The sequence below is a fragment of the Megalops cyprinoides genome, chromosome 11 (assembly GCF_013368585.1).
Source record: "Megalops cyprinoides isolate fMegCyp1 chromosome 11, fMegCyp1.pri, whole genome shotgun sequence".
NCBI classification, from domain to species: domain Eukaryota; kingdom Metazoa; phylum Chordata; class Actinopteri; order Elopiformes; family Megalopidae; genus Megalops; species Megalops cyprinoides.
In genome coordinates, this window is record NC_050593.1 from 15,945,786 (window position 1) to 15,965,669 (window position 19,884).

The window sequence follows — 19,884 nt, forward strand, 5'->3', positions numbered from 1 at the left end:
TCTGTGCTGGGGATGCATCAGCCAGTGTGCTGTTATCTCTGCCTCTGGACTTGTTTTTTTTTTCCCTTTAAAATATAATATTTCCATACATGTCAGCTTCTTTAGGGATGTGCTGAGTGGGAAAGATTTTCTGCTTGGTCTGGCGGTCTGATTCTTCTTATCAGACATTGTCTGTGAAAAGGTCTCATCTTATGTGGTGCATTGGGAACATCTGTTACCCTCTCTGAGTACATGCCAGCTATGGATTGTGATGTTTTATTTTTTGAGGAAGTCAGATTTCTCTTAGCTGTTTATCAATTCTTTTTCAGCTCCTAATTTTCTGGCTCTCCTTTGAGAAAGAGCCAAAATCTGCTTGCATTGGGTTCTCATGGGAGGTCCCTTGACACAAATTATATGATGTCACAGCGAACGGCATACATTAGTATTCATTGTGCTTTCCTGAGGGATGCTTTGTCTTTTATATCATTTCAATTACATTTTATACCCCTTATTCTTACATTGGCTTTTTTTCGATCTTGGTTTCCGTCCAGCACCACTGAAGTCACACCCCCTTCTGCTGTTGAGCTACAGTTTAAATCTCAAATTGCAGTTTATGGACTGTCAGGCTCAAACCGCCAGTGAAAAATGAAAATACTGAATTCATTATCTGCCTATAAGGGGAGAGCTTTTGATTCCTCACTGGCGATCTCATGGAATCCGCAATGCCTGGTTCCTCTTTGCACTGACATTCAAATTCCTGTAAGAGAAACAGTGTTAGCCTTGTTAGCCTGGAGGAAGCTGGTGTAAAGTGGGACAGTACAGTACAGACTATGCTGCTGTGTTAACTGCCTCGTATAAATAAGAACAGTGGTGCTTTTTGGCTAGCTCTCTCACAGAGGCAGTGAGGAGCAAGGCACTGTTATTAAGACTTTAATGAACTAGTCAGGGGTTCTTCTGTCAGTGGTGCGGAGTTTTTATCAGTTTTGTTTGTTGTTTGAATGTTAATTTGTGCCGAGGCACTTTAATTTCCGTTACTGCCTTAAGAAATCCACCCTGAGAACTTGAGAGTCTGTGCTACAGTGTTAGGTCGTGGGACATTTGATTGTTACTTTTTCCCCAACTGTTTCAAAGACCTTTTACCTTGGTGGAGGTGGAGGCATTTTACCAAATAACTGAAATATCCAACTTCAACTTTTTTTTTGACTATTGTGCTTTAATATCAGAGCCGTGTATACCCGCTGTGATTTTTTTTTGTTACGAATCTTTTTCCCTTTAAGGTCTTTAAAAAAAGGTTTAAAGCTTTTAAAGCTTCATTTTAAGGATGTCTTAACAGTGTAATTGTTGTGTTCAAGAAAAGGAATTTAAACATTTGTCAAAAACAACAGCGGTTTGTTTATACAGACTTAACTTCCCCTCAACCATGTCATTTTGAGGAAGCTTTCCCCAACTTTGTGACAAGTCAGCGTTTGGCCTTAGATGTGATGGAGGAATAGTGCGAGAGATGTTGAGAAACACCCCTGGATTTTACACAGGATGGATGGAAACTCAGTCACTGTCTTTAGTCATTTATTAAATTACATCTCTTTTCAATGCTGATATTCATTTCATTTTTAGCTTACTGTTCTTAAAATGCGACCCCTTATTACAAGGAATGTTTAGAATGGGTTTGTAATGTCTTATGAGTGCAGCGTAGGATACCTGGGGGACAAGATGGATTTCAGCATTGCTGCCAGTGAAGTCAACATGAAATACTGCTGTCCCAGTACTGCACAGGATCTCTTAAATTCCATGGTCCTGCAGGTATTAATGGACTTGGAAAAAATAATGAATCTATGAAGGACAGGAACACTGTAATCTTCAACCGTTGTGGGTCGATACATATTATATGCAAATTCAGCCCTTGAAAATCAGCTCTATGTGAACTGAAGAAGAACCACGTAATCGATAATCACGGGTTGAGAAGAATAATCTACCATTTACATGGCTGCTCTAACCCCGCATTTCAGGACAGTAATACCCAAAAAAGTTACACCCAAATTGACAGTCAAGACTCAATCCATCATGAATGGCAATAATGTTTATCCCTTTATACATATGAACAAATGTATTATATTGAAAAAAGAAGGCAAATTATGAAAGGAAAGTCATTCTGGGGAAATGGGTAATGTTTTTGTGGGCTTTGGGTGGGCTAGGGTGGTTTTGATGTAAAATTATGCACAGTGATGGAAATTAATATAACAGCACTGTTAAACAAAGTGTATTTTGATTCTTTAGTTTGTCCATCTGCCTGTAGTCAGTCAGGTGGACACCTTATCTCTGCACCCCATCTTTCTCACCAGCCTGTTGCCCGAGTTTCCCTCTCCCTCTCATGTCAGTCTCATGGGAAAGCCATGGGTGTGCAGCGGTAGAGAAGGCCGCTGCAGTGTAGAAAGCTTTCAGTCACTGACCTGTCAGCCCTGAGGCCTGGTTTCACACATTGCACCGTTCATATCTTCCCTGATATAAACATTTATCTGACATTTACTTGTGGGTTCAGCCTTATATTCATAAGCATCAGATAACTACATGGCTGTTATCTTCAGTAATCAAACACTAAGCTAGGTACTAGATTGTAGTATTTCTGAGACAGCTGTGTTTTTCGATTCTGCGTGTGTACCTTGCACACAGACATACACGTACAGCAAACCCAGAAACACCACAGGTGAATCAATGAACAGTTAGTTTAAATAACGTTTATGTACATACTGGTATGTAACACAAAGGGCAGGTTCTTAAGATAAAGGAACATTGATATACAACAGACACAACTTTTAGTGTTATCATTATTGGGTATATATTATTTCCTTAAGAATGTAAATGTGGTTAGAAGTTCTTGGGAGTGTATTTCCTTACTTGTCCAGATGAGAACTTTGAGCAAATGTTGAACTGGTTTTTGTCAGTACCAAGCTCCTCCGTGCGATCTCTGTGGAAGAGAGAGGTTGAGGGTTAAGGACTTTGATTGGGTGGATGATCTGATTGGCTTGTCTTTGTATTTACTCTGTGTATGATTGAGAGAGAGGGGGAGAGAGAGCCTGGCTGGTGCAGGGGGTTTTTTTTGCACATTTTTTTATTTTAATTTTTTTTTGTTGTTTTTTTAGAACACTTAAAGCATCTCCTGGAATCTATGCAACAAGTTTGTTCATTTGTTCTCCACCTATGCTGAAGTGAGGACTACACACAGACTGTAATTTGTAATCTGGGAATAATGCGTGGAACTGATGACAAAAGACAACATCATGGAGGATTGAATAATCGACAACACTAAATGGAACATACGAAAATGATGAATGTTAGAAGTATTTTTATACAGTATCTGTAAAACAAAAAAGTGTGTGTGAAAAGCTGAACGAAATGAAAAAAGGGAATGTTTTTATTAATTTATAAATGTTTGACTTGGCAATAATGCTTGGTGTCTTGATATCTCTTCTGTCAGCTTTATTTTCTTGTGTCTGATGACGTTACAGAGCTGAACATTGCCGGGATTGATTGTGAATGTTGCCGAACAGGCCACGATGACTGCTTAACACTCTCAAGAGTGCTATTGAATGCTCAACACACCAATCTTGGAATCACCGCAGAACTCCTAGAGACAGTTAATAGTACCTTTGAACTCAACATTGCTGGGACCAGGTTGACCCAGCTGAGGGAGTTTGTTAGAATTCACACACCTCCTGGAAATTCCACAGGATCGACATTGATATATGTATTAGTGTGCTTACCTGTCATAACCTCCCTTACAGTCATTTCCCAATGGACCACCCCATTATACGAGTATTTCATCATACACTGCAGAAAGTGGTGTTCTAGTCAAAGTATAGCTCATCATCAATCGGCTGACACTGGAGAGCTGCCTTTGGCCAGTAGAATGGCAGTGCATGAGACAGACGCGTATGTTGTGTGTTAACGTATACTGTGCCTCGTCTCTCATATTCAGTTTGATATGCTGAATTCTGTCCAGCGAAACTCCTGCAGTATGTTTCCTTGCACATACTTGTCTGACTGAATTGATGTTCATCTATCTCCAGTGTGCTTAAATGTCTACCAAGCATCCGAACATATGAATAAACAGGTCGCCCTGAATGATTTTGTACGTTCGGGCCTTGATCCCATTATTCCTGTCAGAAAGTATTCGCGGCAGTCGACAGAAGTTGATGTTGTGTCAGATCGGTGTGACCGAGCTGTCAGAAAGGTGTATATCATCGCTTTGTTTTTTTGGCCAGCTGCAAAGTGTCACCTTGCTCTATGATAATTGCACGTCTCGTCCGCCTATCTGAGCACAGCGTGAGAACATCTTAGTGTCACTGGCCTCCTGTATTGACATTTCAAACCAGTGATCAGCTGCGTGTTATGCGCTCACGGCAGACACCAGGCAGTCGAGCAAGAAGACTGTTTGGTGCAAATGTTAGAAGGAAGGGCCGTGATCTGAGACAAAACGAACAAAACACTTACTGCTGTTGGACAGCCCCTGCTCTTATTGGCTGCTCCTCTCACCTGATTAAAATGATTTTTGAGACTCCGCGGCGAAAATGAGGTGACACTTTGGTCTGAGTGACACGATGATTAATACAATGTTGAAATTATGATGGTGACGCTAATGACGCGTCCCTCTCCTTAGTCAGATTTATATTCATTTGCTGGTGAATAATTGATGGGGGTGGGGGCGACCCTGGATGTGCTAGCTGTACCCTGTCACTCTGCCTGCAATGGATCATCTCCTCATCAGTCCCTCTCCTCTTCCAGAGGCTGGGGAGGAAGTGTTGCCTCTTCCGGTTGCATGCAGCGGAAGAGCATATGCACACACCACCAAACTAGGACGTTTGTCGTTTGGGCACAGAGGGAGGAATGGAAGAAGAGAAGAGGAAGGTGGTTTATAAACACATCACATAACATACACCAAGTTAAAATAAGTACACAAGGGATGCTCTACAAGAACATTTATGTGCCCTTATGTATGGAGGAGACAAATGTGTGCTGCTGGGATATCGCTAGCAGAGTGAGACTGCTGGGTGCTGTGAGAGTATTCATGCTGGGCATTCATGTCTACTCACAGTTAGCGGTAGCTCTTGTCAGTTACAGCCTGGATTGTGTGATGGAAATGATACACTGAGAGAGGAGCTCACAGGAAATCTGTACTCCATTTATGGTGATTTATGGTGCAGTCATTTCTGACTAAGAGTGCAAGAAGGGGCCTCATAGCATTGAGCTGCAGGTCCGAGAGGGCTCTGTCACAGGTACTGTCAGCAGACATCTGTAGGAGCTCAGCAGCTAGTATGAGCCGGAGGTTTTGAGGCTTTCAGCTTGAGCACATGATCATGCTGGGGTTCCACAAGTCCCACTGGTGGTGGCCTGTCAGAGCATGGGGTAGATGATCACGCCAGGGTGGGACAGTGAATTAGACATTATTATATCTGATTTAGATTCTTGTTAATGTACGTTTTATCAATTTATATGTATGTCATTTTGTATTATATTTTAAATTTATAACAAAAAGACAAAAAGATTTTGATTCTGTGGGGACACCACAAAGAATTCTTTATATGATGCATCAGTTTTAGCGTGGTGTGCTTTTGTGGGGGAAATTCCGTTCTGTAAACTATCCAAAAGTTTCTGTTGTGGAGGCCCTGGGCTCTGTAATATCATATCTTCTGTCTGTAGTACACGGGAATCCAGTCCGGAACAGTGTTCTGTTGTTTCACCAGTTTCCTGAATCTCCTAGAAATGGTCCTAGAAATCACCATGCTGTCAGTCTTTGTACTGATTGTGCACAGACTACTGGATGAGACCCAGTGCTTCCCACACAGGACTGCAGCAATGCTTGATGAGCAGATGGCTGGGAACACTTGCTCGCTCCTTATATTCAGCACTTGTCCCCACTTCCCGCCCACGTGTCAACTGGAAAAGGCTTTAGTGTGGGACTTAATCAGAATGACACCTGTGCACTGTCCAAACATAGCAGGCGAATCTGCGCTCGGTTTCACAGAGCAACCTGAATCATGTCGGGATTCACTATGAATTTGTTTCTCGTGGTGACCATACAGTCTGAGGAAAAAAAAAAAAAAAAAAGTTGAAGCTGTATGCCCCTCTAGCTGTGTTCATGCTTTAGATCTGAGATTTTACATTATGTTTGAACCTGAAGAAACACTCAACTGCAATCGCCAGCCCACACTACCACAGCCGAAAAAAAAAAAAAACAAAACAGCAGGTTTCTTTAATCACAGTGTAGTGAATTGTGTTTTTTTTTTACAATGCAGATTGTAGTTCTAGACAAATAATAGAGTTAACTGCAATTAAATTGTGAGCACCAGGTACATGATGAATTCTCTGAAAAACAGTAGTTTAAAAACATGAAACGTTTATTCTTCATATTAATTTCTAAATAGGTGCAACACCTCTAGCTGTAAAGAAGTAGGTGTGATAGAATAGAAGGAAGCATGAAAAACGCAAATCAAATTTATTTATGATTTGTCTCTCATGCCTCTGAGGAAATCTATTTTTTTTAATAAGTACTGACAGTTTCACCTTGTTATATCAACAAAAAGAGACAGGATCTGAGGAGCCATCTGAAAACCTCACCTGCACATATACCTATGTCTGCTAAGGCCTTCGGGTCCCAATCGTTAATTGTAGGGCTACTTGCAAAGTCTTATGCTGATAAAATCTGGCATTGAATGAAACTCACCAATGGGAGACTGAATGACCTTCTCCAGTTAACCTTCTCTCAATGGTTTGAGTGCAGTGGTGGAACACCACAAAGATTTTATCTCTCAGGCTGTGGTGGTCAAAACTGCAGTAAGAGTGTGTTTTTGGAGCTTCCCTCAGGGAAATCAGTCAGAGGCAACAGCAGCTTGTAAAAGGGCAATAAGTTCCTCCTTTAATTGAGCTACTTCTCTTAAGGTATTGAATGGACAAATAGCAGACAGAGTTCTCTGAATGCTTGACATTTTTCATGTAAACAAACAGGGCTAGGATTGCCCCTGCGTTAGTGCGCGCTAACCCTGCAAAGAAAGCCTTCTTGCGCTTACTGCTGAGTACATACTACTAGAATCAAATTACTAGAATCTAGTCCTTACTAAAGAACTTAATACACGACCGAGACACTGCAGATTTATGGAGTTTAAAATCCTTGTTGAATGTCTAGCTTCAGACAAGGTTTCAGGGATGGCAGTGCCGGGAACACTTCTGCATCTCTGTGAGGATCACTCCAGAGACTTCTGCCTCCCAGAGCCGCAGCTGATAAACAATGCTATCTCATCATCCATCTCTCTGTTTGAGATTGAGATACTAACTGCTCCAGTCTGAGCTTTTTCTTAAACAGTGGAGTGAATCACACACACAGACACACAGATCTTATAGTTGTTACAGTTTTTTTAAATTCATGCATTTTCTTCAAGTCTGATCAAATAATTGCCATGATATTGAACCAAAAAATGTTTATAGAATAGGAATTGATCCAGAAAATCTTTGGCACTTCATTATCTTCAAATGACTGTATTTCACTCTTAATTGAAAGTATTTATGGCCAGAACATAATCAGTGACAGATTATAGGTAAGCACATTCAACCAGACTTGGTGTCTGCAAACAGAGAAATCTGCAGCAAAACAGAACAATTGCCCTATTCTGAGTCAAATGCAAGTATCTGTCTAACAAACTGAAACTACAGTTTTAAGAAATTGCTTGTGCTCTGCCTGCTCATTCTCAGTGAGAGCTCTCCCATTGAGTTCCATTTTGGTGTTTAAATAAACACTGGTGCCCTATTAATAATGAGAGTGAACAAGGAGTTACAATTATGAACAAGTCCCTACGAGTCTGACACTGGTCAAGCCATTCTCTGTCCCCATCATATATCCAGCACAGATCTCCGCTTAGAAAACCTTATATATGAATCAGATGTAGGTCCGTACATAGGAGGAGGAAAAAAAATCTGTGACTAAATCAAAAATCGAGTCTGTGGAAAAAAAGTGTGAAAGAAAATGCTTTCTGTATCCGCTGATCTGTGTGTCACAGCTTCACACCTTCACACTCTTCAGGGAAAAATCCTCCTTTGCTGAACAAAACAAAAGACAAGACTGAAACAGACGTGAGTTCCTCTGGAAGAATCAGCTGATTCTTTTTCTGCAGGGAGGTAGGGAAAACGCTGGAATGTCAGTTAGCGTGCCTTTGAAGTCTCTTATTCCCTGCTGTCCATGGGTGGGGAGGAGTAGACAGCCACTGGAGTTAGCAGTCCTGCCCCTCTCTAATTCCCACAGAACAGTTATCCAAACTGCAGCTGCTCTTTAGAGTTCTCTGTGGAGTTCTTCTCTGCGCTCACCTCGACGCACAGGGCCTTTATTAACATTCCAAGGATTCTCTCGAACGCATGGGGTTTCCCTCTGTAATTTGTTGGGTGTTTCAGACTTCAAAACAGGCCTTTCCAAGGAGGTCCAGCTACAGATGGCACGTGTTTCCAGTCTATTGGTATAAAAAAATGTAGTACATTTTACCATGTAACAGTTTCATCACATCAGTTGCTCTTCAGCTGAGGAATGCAGCTAAAGCTTTGCAAATGAAATCAAGAGATAAGGATGGAAAAGACAAGAGTGCTTTTGCTAAGTTTATGAGTGGTACAATACAGTGGCTAAAGCTATAGACTGCTGAGCCATTCAGACTGTTTTGCCACAGTAACAACAAAACACACAAAATTTAGAAATGAAAGCACTGTAAGTCTATGTTTATTCACTTGCCAAATTAATGCCATAGAATTACTAAGTGACTAAGCAATGGACTTATTCATTGAGACTGTCACCATTTTTTAGTTTTAGTTAGAGAATGTACTTTAAGTCTCAATGTTCTGTAGGGTCCTGCTTAATAACTTTGATGGCACCACAGAAACATAAACTTCTGGAAGAAACACCCCAAATGGATGGATACCAAAGTCTTATGGCTCTCACCTCACAGTGCTGTTTCCCTCTTATGCACAGCATCGTTGGTAGGCCCCTCAAACTGCAGCTTTATGGCTTGTTTCAGGTTGAGCTCTGGGTCTGTGGTTGTCAAGACGACTCCAGACTCGGGAGGTAAGGCACTGGGAGAGGACCCCATGGGGAAGCTGAAAGCAGGGGGCAGAGACTTCCGAGGCCCGTCCTGTGCTTCCTGCTGGGCTTGGCTCTGTAGTTGGACCGGGTACCCGAGAAGTGGGCTCTCCCTGGTTTTGGGGGGTCGGGAGGGGCAGTCCTGTCCAGGTGTCACTCCCAGGGAAGCCATGACTGAGTTCCACTTCCCCTGTCTCTTGTCCTCCTTCTCCAGTCCTGCACTCTTATTTTCAGGGGTTTTGGGCTTAATGGAATAGTCACAGTCCCCCAGTGGGATGACATCTTTGTGGAGCTTGCTGGGGACAGCAGTGCTGATGCTATCAGAAGGGGGGTTAGCCTGGAGCCGGGGGCTGCTGCCGCTGCCGTGCAGGGTGTCGGAGGCGGAGCTGGGCGAGAGCAGGGTGGAGGGGCGGCTGCGGCTGCGGGGCAGGGAGTGCTGCCGGATCTGCTGGGTGAAGCTCAGGCTGTCGGCCGGCACCGTCTGCGCCGTGGCCCGGGAGTGGCAGGTGGAGGACGAGGTCTGGGAGCTCTGTGTGGAGTGGAAGCGCCCTGCCGTGGATCCTGGGGACCAGGAGGGGGAGGAGGAGGAGGGCACAGCTGCCTGGAGGGGCCAGGGGGTGGCCTCTCTGTTGCTCCCTGAGCTGGTTAAGGAAGGGGGGTTCACAGTCAGGGACTGGGAAGGCTGAGGGTTTCCACACTGCAGAGGGGGCAGTGTGCCCGTGTAAGGCTTGGCCCCACAGCTCTCCAGCAGTCGGACGATTCCCACGTGGCCCATCTTCGCCGCCACTTTTACCGGGCTGCGTCCGTACCGGTCCACATGCTCCGGGTCGGCGCCTTTCTCCAGAAGCACAGCCACCAAATCCGTGTGTCCTTCCTGAGCTGCGATACACAGTGCCGTGGCCCCCTGCTGGGTGCAGGCGAGGTTCACGTCGACACCTTTGGACTCCAGGAGCAGACAGGCGGCGACACCGTGCCCCCTCCAGGCCACCGAGTGCAGGGGCGGGCGCCCCTCCCTGTCCTGAGCGTTGACGTCGGCCCCGTGCTTCAGAAGCAGCCTCATCCCTTCCAGGTTCCCCTGCCAGCACGCCACGTGAAGCGCCGTCCGGCCCTCCATGTCCCGGGACTCCAGGGGCACGCCCCCTTTCTCTATCAGCAGGGCGGCCATGTCCAGGCGCCCCTCCAGGATCAGCAGGTAGAGCAGGGGCCTGGCCTGGGCGTCGCGGACGTCTGTGTCGGCCCCGCGCCTCATCAGCAGCTCCATCACCTCCGTGTTGCCCTCCAGGGCGGCGGCGCTCAGGGCGGAGTGGCCGTTGTAGTCCCGGTGGTCGATGGGGGACCTGCGGTCCAGCAGCAGCCTGACCGTGCTGCAGTGGCCCTCCTGGGCGGCCAGGATGAGCGGCGTCCGGCCCTCGTTGTCCAGCTCGCCGACCCGCGCCACGCTCCCGCGCTCGGTCAGCAGGGCGCACACGCCCTTGTGGCCCTCGCAGGCGGCGGCGTGCAGCGGCGTCCAGCCCATGTCGTCCTTGTGGTTCTCGTCCAGGCCGCGGTCCAGCAGCGCCCGCACCGCCTCGGCGCTCCCCCGCGTGGCTGCCAGGCTCAGCGCCGTGCGGCCCTCTGCGTCGATGGCGTCCACCGCCGCGCCCCAGAAGAGGACGGTGCTCACCACGTCCACGTGGCCCATGGAGGCGGCCGCCAGCAGGGGCGTCACGCCGGCCGAGGGGGAGCCGCGGAGCGCGGCGCTCTCGTCCACGTCCGCGCCGGCCTCCAGCAGCAGCTCCACCACCTCCTTGTGGCCCTCGTAGGCCGCCAGCATGAGCGGGGTCATGCCGTCCTGGTCCCTGTGTCCCGGGTCGGCCCCTCGCTCCAGCAGCAGGCCCACCACGTCCTCGTAGCCCCTCAGACCCTTGGCCGCCGACGGCACGCACATAGCGGCGACGGACAGAGCGGTGCGCCCGTCCCCGTCCTGCAGGTCCACCTGCGCCCCGTGCTCCAGCAGGATCTCTACCGCTTCCCAGTGGCCCATGTAGGCCGCTGCGATGAGGGGGGTCCGCCCCTCCTGGTCTGCTTTATCCACTTGCGCCCCGTGCTCCAGCAGAGTGAGGAGGATCTCCTCGTGGCCCCCCCACGCGGCCGCGCGCAGGGCTGTCCGCCCCTCCATGTCGCACCCGTCCACCTCCGCCCCGGCGTCCAGCAGGAGGCGCACCACCTCCGTGTGCCCGCCCCACGCCGCCAAGCGTAGAGCCGTCCACCCCTCTCCGTCTGCGTGGTCCACTATCCTGGCTCCTTCGGTTCCACAGCGCCTTATCCAGTCAAGCAGGAAACGAACCACGTTCACATGGCCCTGTCGGGCGGCTAGGATCAGTGGGGTCTGGCCCTGGTTGTCACTCAGCTCCAGGCTAGCCCCCCGGGACAGCAGGAGACGTATCACATCAATAGAGCCTGCGTAGGCTGCGCTGGCTAAGAGGGTGCGCCCGTCAGCCGGGTCAGCCTGGTTGACGCTCGCCCCGCTGTCCAGAAGGTACTTCACCCTCTCTGGAATTCGGCCCGAGGTTCCCACCCCGTCCTCAAAGCAGCGCACCCCTACGCTGGGGCCGTAATCGGACGAGCAGGGCGGGGTATACGCCCCGCTCTTCACCAGCAGGTGCAGAACCTCCTGCTGCACCAGCACGGGGGCCAGGCACTGGGGCAGGAACGGGGGGCTGCAGCTGGCGGACGCCACGCCGGTCCACACCATCCACAGGGCCAGCAGGGTGGGGTCGCCGGCGTGCACGTTGGAGCTGACCATGTGAGAGGCCAGCTGGCAGACCTCCTCGGCGGACAGCTGCGGGGCGCGCAGCGTCAGGGACATGGCCAGCATCACGTGCCCCTCCTCCGCGCTGCACAGGTACTTCTGCGTGCAGTACTTGACATCGGTCAGCCACTCCGCGAAGCTGGAGTGGAACAGGAGCTTGGTGCCTCCCGGCCCATCAATCAGGAGCGTGGATAATACATTCAGTTTGTGCTGGAAGTCAGCATGACTGAGCTTAGCGTCCCGGGTCCAAGCGGCCACGTACAGCTGCTCCGGGGTGAGCGGGCGGGGGGAGGCCAGGAGGACATCGAGGAGCGGCTTCACCTGCGAGAACAGCTTCCGCGGGAGTATCCTCTGGCAGAGCCACAGGTAGAGGCCGCTGAGGGTGCCGGGGATGTCGCGGATCTCGCGGACGGCCACCAGGCCCCGCGCCACGCCGTCCAGCACGCGCTGCAGGAAGAGGAAGCAGCCGCCGCTCTTGATGTGCAGCACGTTGAGCATGTCGGCCGTCTCGGGGGTCAGGTGCCTCCGCAGGGCCCCCTCCTGGTCCAGCCGCTGAAGGATGTACCGCTGCACATCGCTCACCACCGGGGCCTTGCGCAGGTCGTCCAGGGGCAGCTTCCGGAAACCTGCGGAGCGATGAGAGGAATTACTGAGGGAAAAAAAGAGAAAAGAATACGCAACCCTTTCCAAACACAGTGCCAGTCAACAGTTTGGACACACCTGATTGAATACATGTTTCTCATTATCTTAAGGACATTATCTTAAGACATTACCTTGAAGAAATACTTGGAATGTGTTTAAGCAAACATAAACGGTGACATTGATGCCTGTGTATGAATTTCTTTCCAAAACAAAAATTTTAATTTTGAAAACAATGTTTTGGCTACTTTGAAGAATCTAAAATATAAGATTATTTTGATTTGCTTTACATATTTTTGGTCACCAAATAATTTCATTTCACAGTGTTATTTCACAGTTTTGACATCTTTACTATTATTCTAAAATACTGAAAATAGAAAAAATAAAGAAAATCCTTTCTATGAGTAGCTGTATCAAACTTTTGACTGGTACTGGTATCTGCATTTGTCAAAATATAAGATGAGACACGGGCAATGAAATAGGTGTAATAAACCATTTCAGAGAGTAGAGAGAAGCGAGACGAAAAAAACAGAAATGACAGAAATCAGCATGGCTTCCACCAAACATGACTCAGAAATTAGATAAGCGCCCTGCAAATAGAATGACTTAATCCTATTGACAGAGTAGTAATAGGCCTTCACGTTGTAAATTGCATCATTTGCCAATACCTTTAGCTTGTCCCTCCCAAATATATCTTTGGTTTCAGTTGAGAAAACACAGTCACAGTAATAGAGCTAAAGGTAATCAGCTTTAATGCTGAGTTACCGTGTACCTTCCCTTCCAGCACGACTGAAGTAGCTATCCCCTCAGATGTCACCCATTTTCTTTGCGGGATGTCAATATTAAACTAAACACATTAATTTTGCAGTTAGCACAAAATATGATTTTGTGAACCTAGGTGCTGACAGAGAAGAGAGAAGTGCATTTGTGGTCAGTTAAGATTGACAGGCCATCTTATCTTGCCCATCTGGCTGTTTACTGAAAACGTGCTTGGAAGCCGCTTGGCTGGTGGGGCGGGAGCGGTCTGCACTGTGCCCAGGGGCGCTTCGTACCCTCCCCCCCCCTCCTCCCACCTGAGAACAGCCTGCAGACGGCTCGGTTCTGGCGGCGTGTGGAGCAGATGAGGAGCAGCCAGCTGGGAAAGAGTTGCAGGTGGCTGGACAGGAGCTCCGCGATGGAGCCGCTCTTCCCGCCCCCGGCCCCGGCCCCGCCCGGGTATCCCGAGTCCAGGGAGTCCACGAGGAGGAAGAGCCTGTGCGCCGGAGGGGGCAGGTCCTGCAAGGGCTGCAGCACCACCCTGCGGGACAGAGGGGGAGGTGAAGGGAAGATCAGTCCTCATCTGTTAGGTGGAATACAGTGTAGTTTTGCTCAGACAGGGAGGATGAATGTAAGTATAGTTTGTCTATAGTTTTTCTATGCAGATAAGGAGGATGGGTGAAAGAAGAGGACATCAAATAGTTCTGAATATTGAATGATCAAACCATTGAGAAAACATTTTTCAATTGCCATGAGTTTATTCATAAAGATCAAAAAAATTTGTACTATGCAAGAATGGTAAAAGCTTGAAAAAATGATGAAAGAAATATATAAATATATAATACTGTATGTGCGTAAAAACTTCCATTAACAAAAAAATCTTACATTTGTTACAACAGGAACAAAGGATCCATTCTACTTTTGGCAGGCCTGGGAGAGAATAGCCTCTCAGGAGGAAACTAGTGATATCTGATATAATGAATTATGCCTAAAGGAGCTTTTAGATTTCCTGCATCATCTCAAGCAAACAGGAATCAGTGAGGACTTGAATCTCCACCAGCCGGTCCACTGAGCCCTAACTCCAATCACTGTGGTTCAGACCACTGAGGCATTCTAATTCACCCGCAGTCCTCCGCTGGAGCCACTGTGTTGGCCTTGAGGCTTTCCCATGACCCTGCAACCCCGCTCCGATAGGCCTCTCTGCTCAGTAGAGTTATGGTACAGTACAGAAGTAAGCTCCTCTGGGGTGTCACAAAAGCACATCCCACTGAAGGAGCTGGTGAAGGAGGTGCGCTGCTTTGGGGCCCAGCTGTGTTGAACAGAGCTCACGGGAGTGGAGATGTGGATGTAAAAAAAGTGAGAATTTTACTGAGGCGTGAGATGTGTTTGCAGCAGTTTAGCACATTCTCCATCTGTCTGCACATGTGGCCCTGCTGTAGGAGGGCAAAGGCAACGGCCTCATTACTAGCAGTGATTATCACACACTCACAGTCAAACCAACGCTACAAAGTGGACCTCACTGCCTGGATGCTTGGTGCTCAGTGTTCTGGAGATGGACTGTGTTAATAGCCCCAGCCATGGATTGGGTCCCTGCCCTGCACTGTCCTGTCAAGCTGCTTCAGGCCACACATCCTGGGACAGGTTCCCAAAACCCTTTAAGCCCTCCAGGCTTGGAGGACAGCCTCCCTCAGAACTGTGTGATTATTTCTGACATTTTTCACCAAATTTTCAAGTTCCATGTAAAGCTGAAGGTAAAGCTTTGGTCACCATTACTTTTCTCACTTGTGTTAAAAGAGCTGACTGCTACAGGTTAGTCTGAGTCCGATGTGGAATGTAACCCTATACTTCGCACCAGGAAACGGCAAACTGTGAACAGAGTGTGAATGGCGGCGTCTGACAGGGTAAACATGACGGAAGACGCACTGCATGGGAATGGAACCCAGTGGCAGAACAAATCTGGCAGCTCTTTACTTCGCAACATCTCTTATGTGGAGTGCGACTGTTTTTCGGTTTTGGAGGATGTGTCGTAAATAGCATTCTCGCGGTAAGCCTGACAAGACGCCCATTGTGAGCTTCGTGAATGGGCTGCTTTATGGGGGGAAATAAATAATAAGTGCAAGGAAGCTGAACAATTGGCCTTTCCTGTGATTTACAGGCCCCTACAGTTCAGAACACCACCAACACTAACAATGACAGGCAGGGAGCTTGCTAAATCAGTCTGCACAGTCAGCTTGGGGGGGGCAGAATTTTAGTCTTTAACAAGCAGTAGAGCGCCATTGAAACTCCAGTGTAATATTGCAACATATTTATCTAACAATGTTAAGCGTCACACAGTTCATACATTTTCAAAATAAACAGTTACATTTACTAGAAAATATGAAGCGCAAAAAGAGATAGATACCTCTTGAAGGTGTCGTCAGGGTCCTGTTGGCAGTGCAGGGGATCCAGGGCAGAAGCGACAGCAGGGGTGTCCAGGGCTTCTCTGTACCCCGGCGAGAGGAGGGGGCTCCCCCGGAGCTGCTCTGCCACGCCCAGCACGAACCTCCACACCGACGTGGTCCTCTCGTCCTCCGGCTGGCAGAAGTGGGACGCCAGGCAGAGCGGGGCCAGTCCCGTCGCGAGGCCAGCGTCCGTCGCGGGCCACACCACCTCCGTGCACAGCGCGGTCTTCCCGGCGCCCGGCCCCCCCATCACCAGCACCCCGGCGCACTGGACCTCCAGCCAGTGCCGGAGCTTCTCCAGGGCCCACTCCCGGCAGTGGAAGGGCCGGCCCCGGAGCAGGCTGCCGCCGCCGCCACTCATGGACCCTCCGGGAGCCAGCCTGGAGGAAACCCAGAAGCCCGGATGTGCATGTTCTACAGCATCTGATAGCGCTCACTCGCCAGTGCTGCCACAGCCTCAATCACACGCTGTACCGTCTGTGTGGATGGACGCCTTCTCTGTTGCTGAGGTGACCGCGGGAATCAGATCTCCGGGTTAAAACTCCTTCCGATGACTTTGCCTCTCCCTCACTGCCGTATCAGAGAGTCAGAGTATCGAACTCACCGTCAGGTGTGTGGAAACATCACCGGTCCCTCCACCGCCTTCACAAGGGATGCAGAACAAACAGGAGCCTCGGCAGCTGCACCTACGTCCTCAGATCCATGGGAAAAAAAGGGACAAATCTAAAGCAAGTATTCCATTCAGGACCTCCCCGGATTGTCGGGCTCATGCCGTTTCTGTGTGAGAGAGGTAACCACAGGCATTCTCTTTACGGCACAATCTGATTTCTGCTGTATTTCTGTCCTTCTGCTCACCACACCATTGCTCTATTGCCAATCTCTCTCTCCCTCCTTCTGTTTTTATCACTCTCTCCATTCTTGCAAAGTCATTTTCTTCCCTGTAAGTCTCTGTTCTCCAGCCTCAGACTGGATTTCCTCCTCCTTCATGTGTCCTTTCTCTCCCTCTCTCCAAGAAGATCCTCCTCCTCCTCTCTCTCTCTCTCTCTCTCTCTCTCTCTCTCTCTCAGCTGCTCATCATTTTCTTATCCTCATCGTTCTCCACCCCTCTGGTTGCTAAGCATGTCAGGGCATGAAGGAGACCTGGAGGCAAACAGAGGGAGAGATAGAGAGAAGGAGGGAGAGAGAGAGAGAGAGACAGAGAGAGAGAGAGAGAGAGAGAGAGAGAGAGGGAGAGGGAGGGCAAGAAAAAGAGGGGGGGAGAGAAAGTAAGAGAACGTGCGTAAGGGGATGCTGGAGGTCAAAGTTCACACACAGAGGCATGCAGTCATTCAACATTTCACACTGTGCCTTTGCTTCCAGAACGAAAGAGAAGGAGCTGTGCCAGATTTTTTCCCTAAATACCCAACACATGATTATTATTACACACAAACAAGAAAACAGAATCCTACTGCAAAATGCTTGGGATTCCAGAATATTAAAGCACCCAAAGCTGGCAGAAAAGCTCAAACTGCTTGGGTCAAACTGCTTAGATGTAAAATACAAAAGGACATGCGGGTTTCAAAAAAGGAGAGAAGGATCAATATATACCTTCAGCCCATCTCTATCACTGCATATGGTCCAGCAATAAGTGTGTGAGAATAAGTACTGGAGATCAATGACATGCAGCATATTAAGCAGTAGTAGATCAATTATAATGGCATTATTGCTTTTAATGCACTGACACAGCAAGAGTCAATTTTCATTCCCATTTTTCATGTCTGCTTGGTAGGCATGAAATCTGATACTTAACGTGAACTCAAACTGTTCGATCAAACTGACAGCAAATAAATTCCATGCCTCATAAGTTAACAGTACGGAGCCCACAAATATCCAGTCTATTTCAAATGGCTGGATTTGCTTTGTCCAGCCTGCGACTCAGCTATACTGTATGTATATAGGGATATTGTTTGGCAAGAAATATGAAATAACAGCCAATGACACAAATGTATATTAATTCATCATATTTCTGTATAGCAGATGCAGCACTGCTGTAGTTTTAACAAATCTGGGCACATTCAGTACAATCAGCTCCCCGGCAGCCAATGGAGATATCAGTGCATCTCATTTAAACTCTTACAGGCACCATATCAGTCACAGGCTTCTTACTATATGGAAATGGACTAACAATACAGCATTGCAGATGTGACTTATATACCATATGCATTTCTGTAACACAGACACATTCCAGTTTGCTAATGAGAATTATTTATGTACAAATAAATAGACTCAGAAGAAAGTGTGTACATGTGACGTGTTGTGACCCAAGTCTAACAAATCTATATTTTTTAAATAATGGGTTTGTTTAATAAATACAGAATATTCAAGTACATTTCAGTCCATGTTTAGTCAGAATTTGGTTCACATCAAATCAGAGAAAAAAAATGCAAACATCTATTTTGTCCAATTTTTAACTGCACTTGAAAGAATCAACCTTGTATGAGAATAAAATCAATACTGGACCAATGTTACTCAAACAGAGGAAGTGTATCATGCAGAGTCATGATTAGCTATGATATGCCATCTACCAAGATACAGGTGAGCAGGGCATACCCCATATCCCATACCAGTGTAGACACCAACTTTGATTTCAACAACTGAAGGATATAACACAATATATTCTAGCTTAGTTTTTTTCCCTGGTGTAAAGCTACATCTCCCACAGGCTTTTTTTTCCAACAAGACCAGCTCTCAGAGGGTTAAATGACTTTGAGGGTTAAATGACGGTTACTTCCACGCCTGAGGTCAGTGGGGAATGACTTAGTTGAAGTATCCCATGACACAGCGAGGTCCTTTTTGCTTTGACTGAGGCTTAAAATGTTCACTTTAGGATACCCTTCATGTTTATTCAATGTTTTGCAACAATTGGTTTTCTGTGACAGAATTAGACTTGACCCTAGCATATACATTTTGATTAAGCATTTTGCTTAGGGATCAAAATTTTCTAGATGGAACTGAGGAGAGGTTTATACAAGGAAGCGACGGTTTTCTTTCTTGAACTGTAGAAGTAGCCTGTAACAGCATATCAATGCAAATATATTCAGCTCTGAACTGTGAATGGGATTCATCACTTTTTGCAAGTCAGTCAAATTTGATGAATATTTAGTTTATCATTTTCAGTACTGAGCTGGTGGCAGCTGAATGTCAGTTCATTCCAGTCCCTTTTACACACGTCTCTAAATCTTTCCGAAAATATTTCATGTGAAGTGTTCAAGTGTTCCCTCCCCCACACGCTCCTGCTGACGCCTTTTCCACCATTTCTTTCATGTGAGAATATATTTCCAGCAGACTTTGATGGAAAATGATACAGTATCACCTCCTGCACTGCATTCTTTTTCATAGAAATATCTTCTAGGGGAAAGGATCTGTTTCTAGTCTGTTACAGAGGTCTTTACGTATTTTTATATACCTTTAGGGGTCTGTTACATATGTGCGCAGTTATGCAAAATAACAAGGTGACATGGTTCATGACCATAAAGGTTCAGAAATGTAAATATATGGCTTGTTAGTAAAGCAGGTCATGGCCAGAAGAAATACAATATCAGGTCACCGTGTCAATCCAGTGTGTAAATACACACTGGACTGAGTTACAGAATTAGATAATGGCATTGACTTAACTAGAGAAATGTTCTTACATCAGTATATCTTACATCAGTATATCCGTCTGAAAGAACTCAATATGTCACGCTTAATCATTTAAAATCTGACTTTTTTGACACAGATAGTGTTGTTTCTCAGGGTTCAATAATAGGCCTGATTTTGTACATTATATATAAAAAGTCTGCGTCTCAATGTGGGCAATGACACCTTTATGCAGATGATGCCATTTTGTAGACTTGCGCTTCCTACTTAGACAAGTAGGCTATGATGAGAATTACATAAGGGTTTTAATGTTGTTCAGTGACCTTTTTGAAACTTGTTTTGAAAGCTGACAAAACCAAATTAATGGTGTTCAAAGATGCCGATTGAAAAACAGATTACAGTGACAAATTTAAGAGGTGAAAAATAGAAATACCTATGCTTCCTCCTTGATGAAAACCTCCCTGTACATAATTTACAAAATTAATTGAAAAAGAATTTAAAACGGGTTTCTTCTGTAGAAAATAAACATAGTTTTTTTTCTTTTCAGGCCAGAA

General features: G+C 46.9%; 1 protein-coding gene across 1 annotated transcript; it reads right to left on the bottom strand.

Annotated features, from left to right (window-relative positions):
• Positions 1-8,401: 8,401 nt before the first annotated feature.
• LOC118786227 (ankyrin repeat domain-containing protein 50-like) lies at positions 8,402-16,073 on the bottom strand. Its single transcript, XM_036541332.1, has 4 exons — positions 15,673-16,073; positions 13,589-13,812; positions 8,948-12,502; positions 8,402-8,468 (listed from the first exon to the last, which is right to left on the bottom strand). Exons 1-3 carry the CDS (start codon positions 16,071-16,073, stop codon positions 8,949-8,951), a joined length of 4,179 nt encoding a protein of 1,392 aa, XP_036397225.1. The 3' UTR covers positions 8,402-8,468; position 8,948.
• Positions 16,074-19,884: the final 3,811 nt, after the last annotated feature.

Bases quoted from the DNA above. Each gene is read 5' to 3' on its own strand.
- LOC118786227 (XM_036541332.1), bottom strand. From the start codon at position 16,073: ATGAGTGGCGGCGGCGGCAGCCTGCTCCGGGGCCGGCCCTTCCACTGC. The intron at 13,813-15,672 runs GTATCTATCTCT...TCTGTCCCGCAG, and splicing joins CCTGACGACACCTTCAAGAG to GGTGGTGCTGCAGCCCTTGC. The intron at 12,503-13,588 runs GTGGGAGGAGGG...ATCGCTCCGCAG, and splicing joins CGTCTGCAGGCTGTTCTCAG to GTTTCCGGAAGCTGCCCCTG.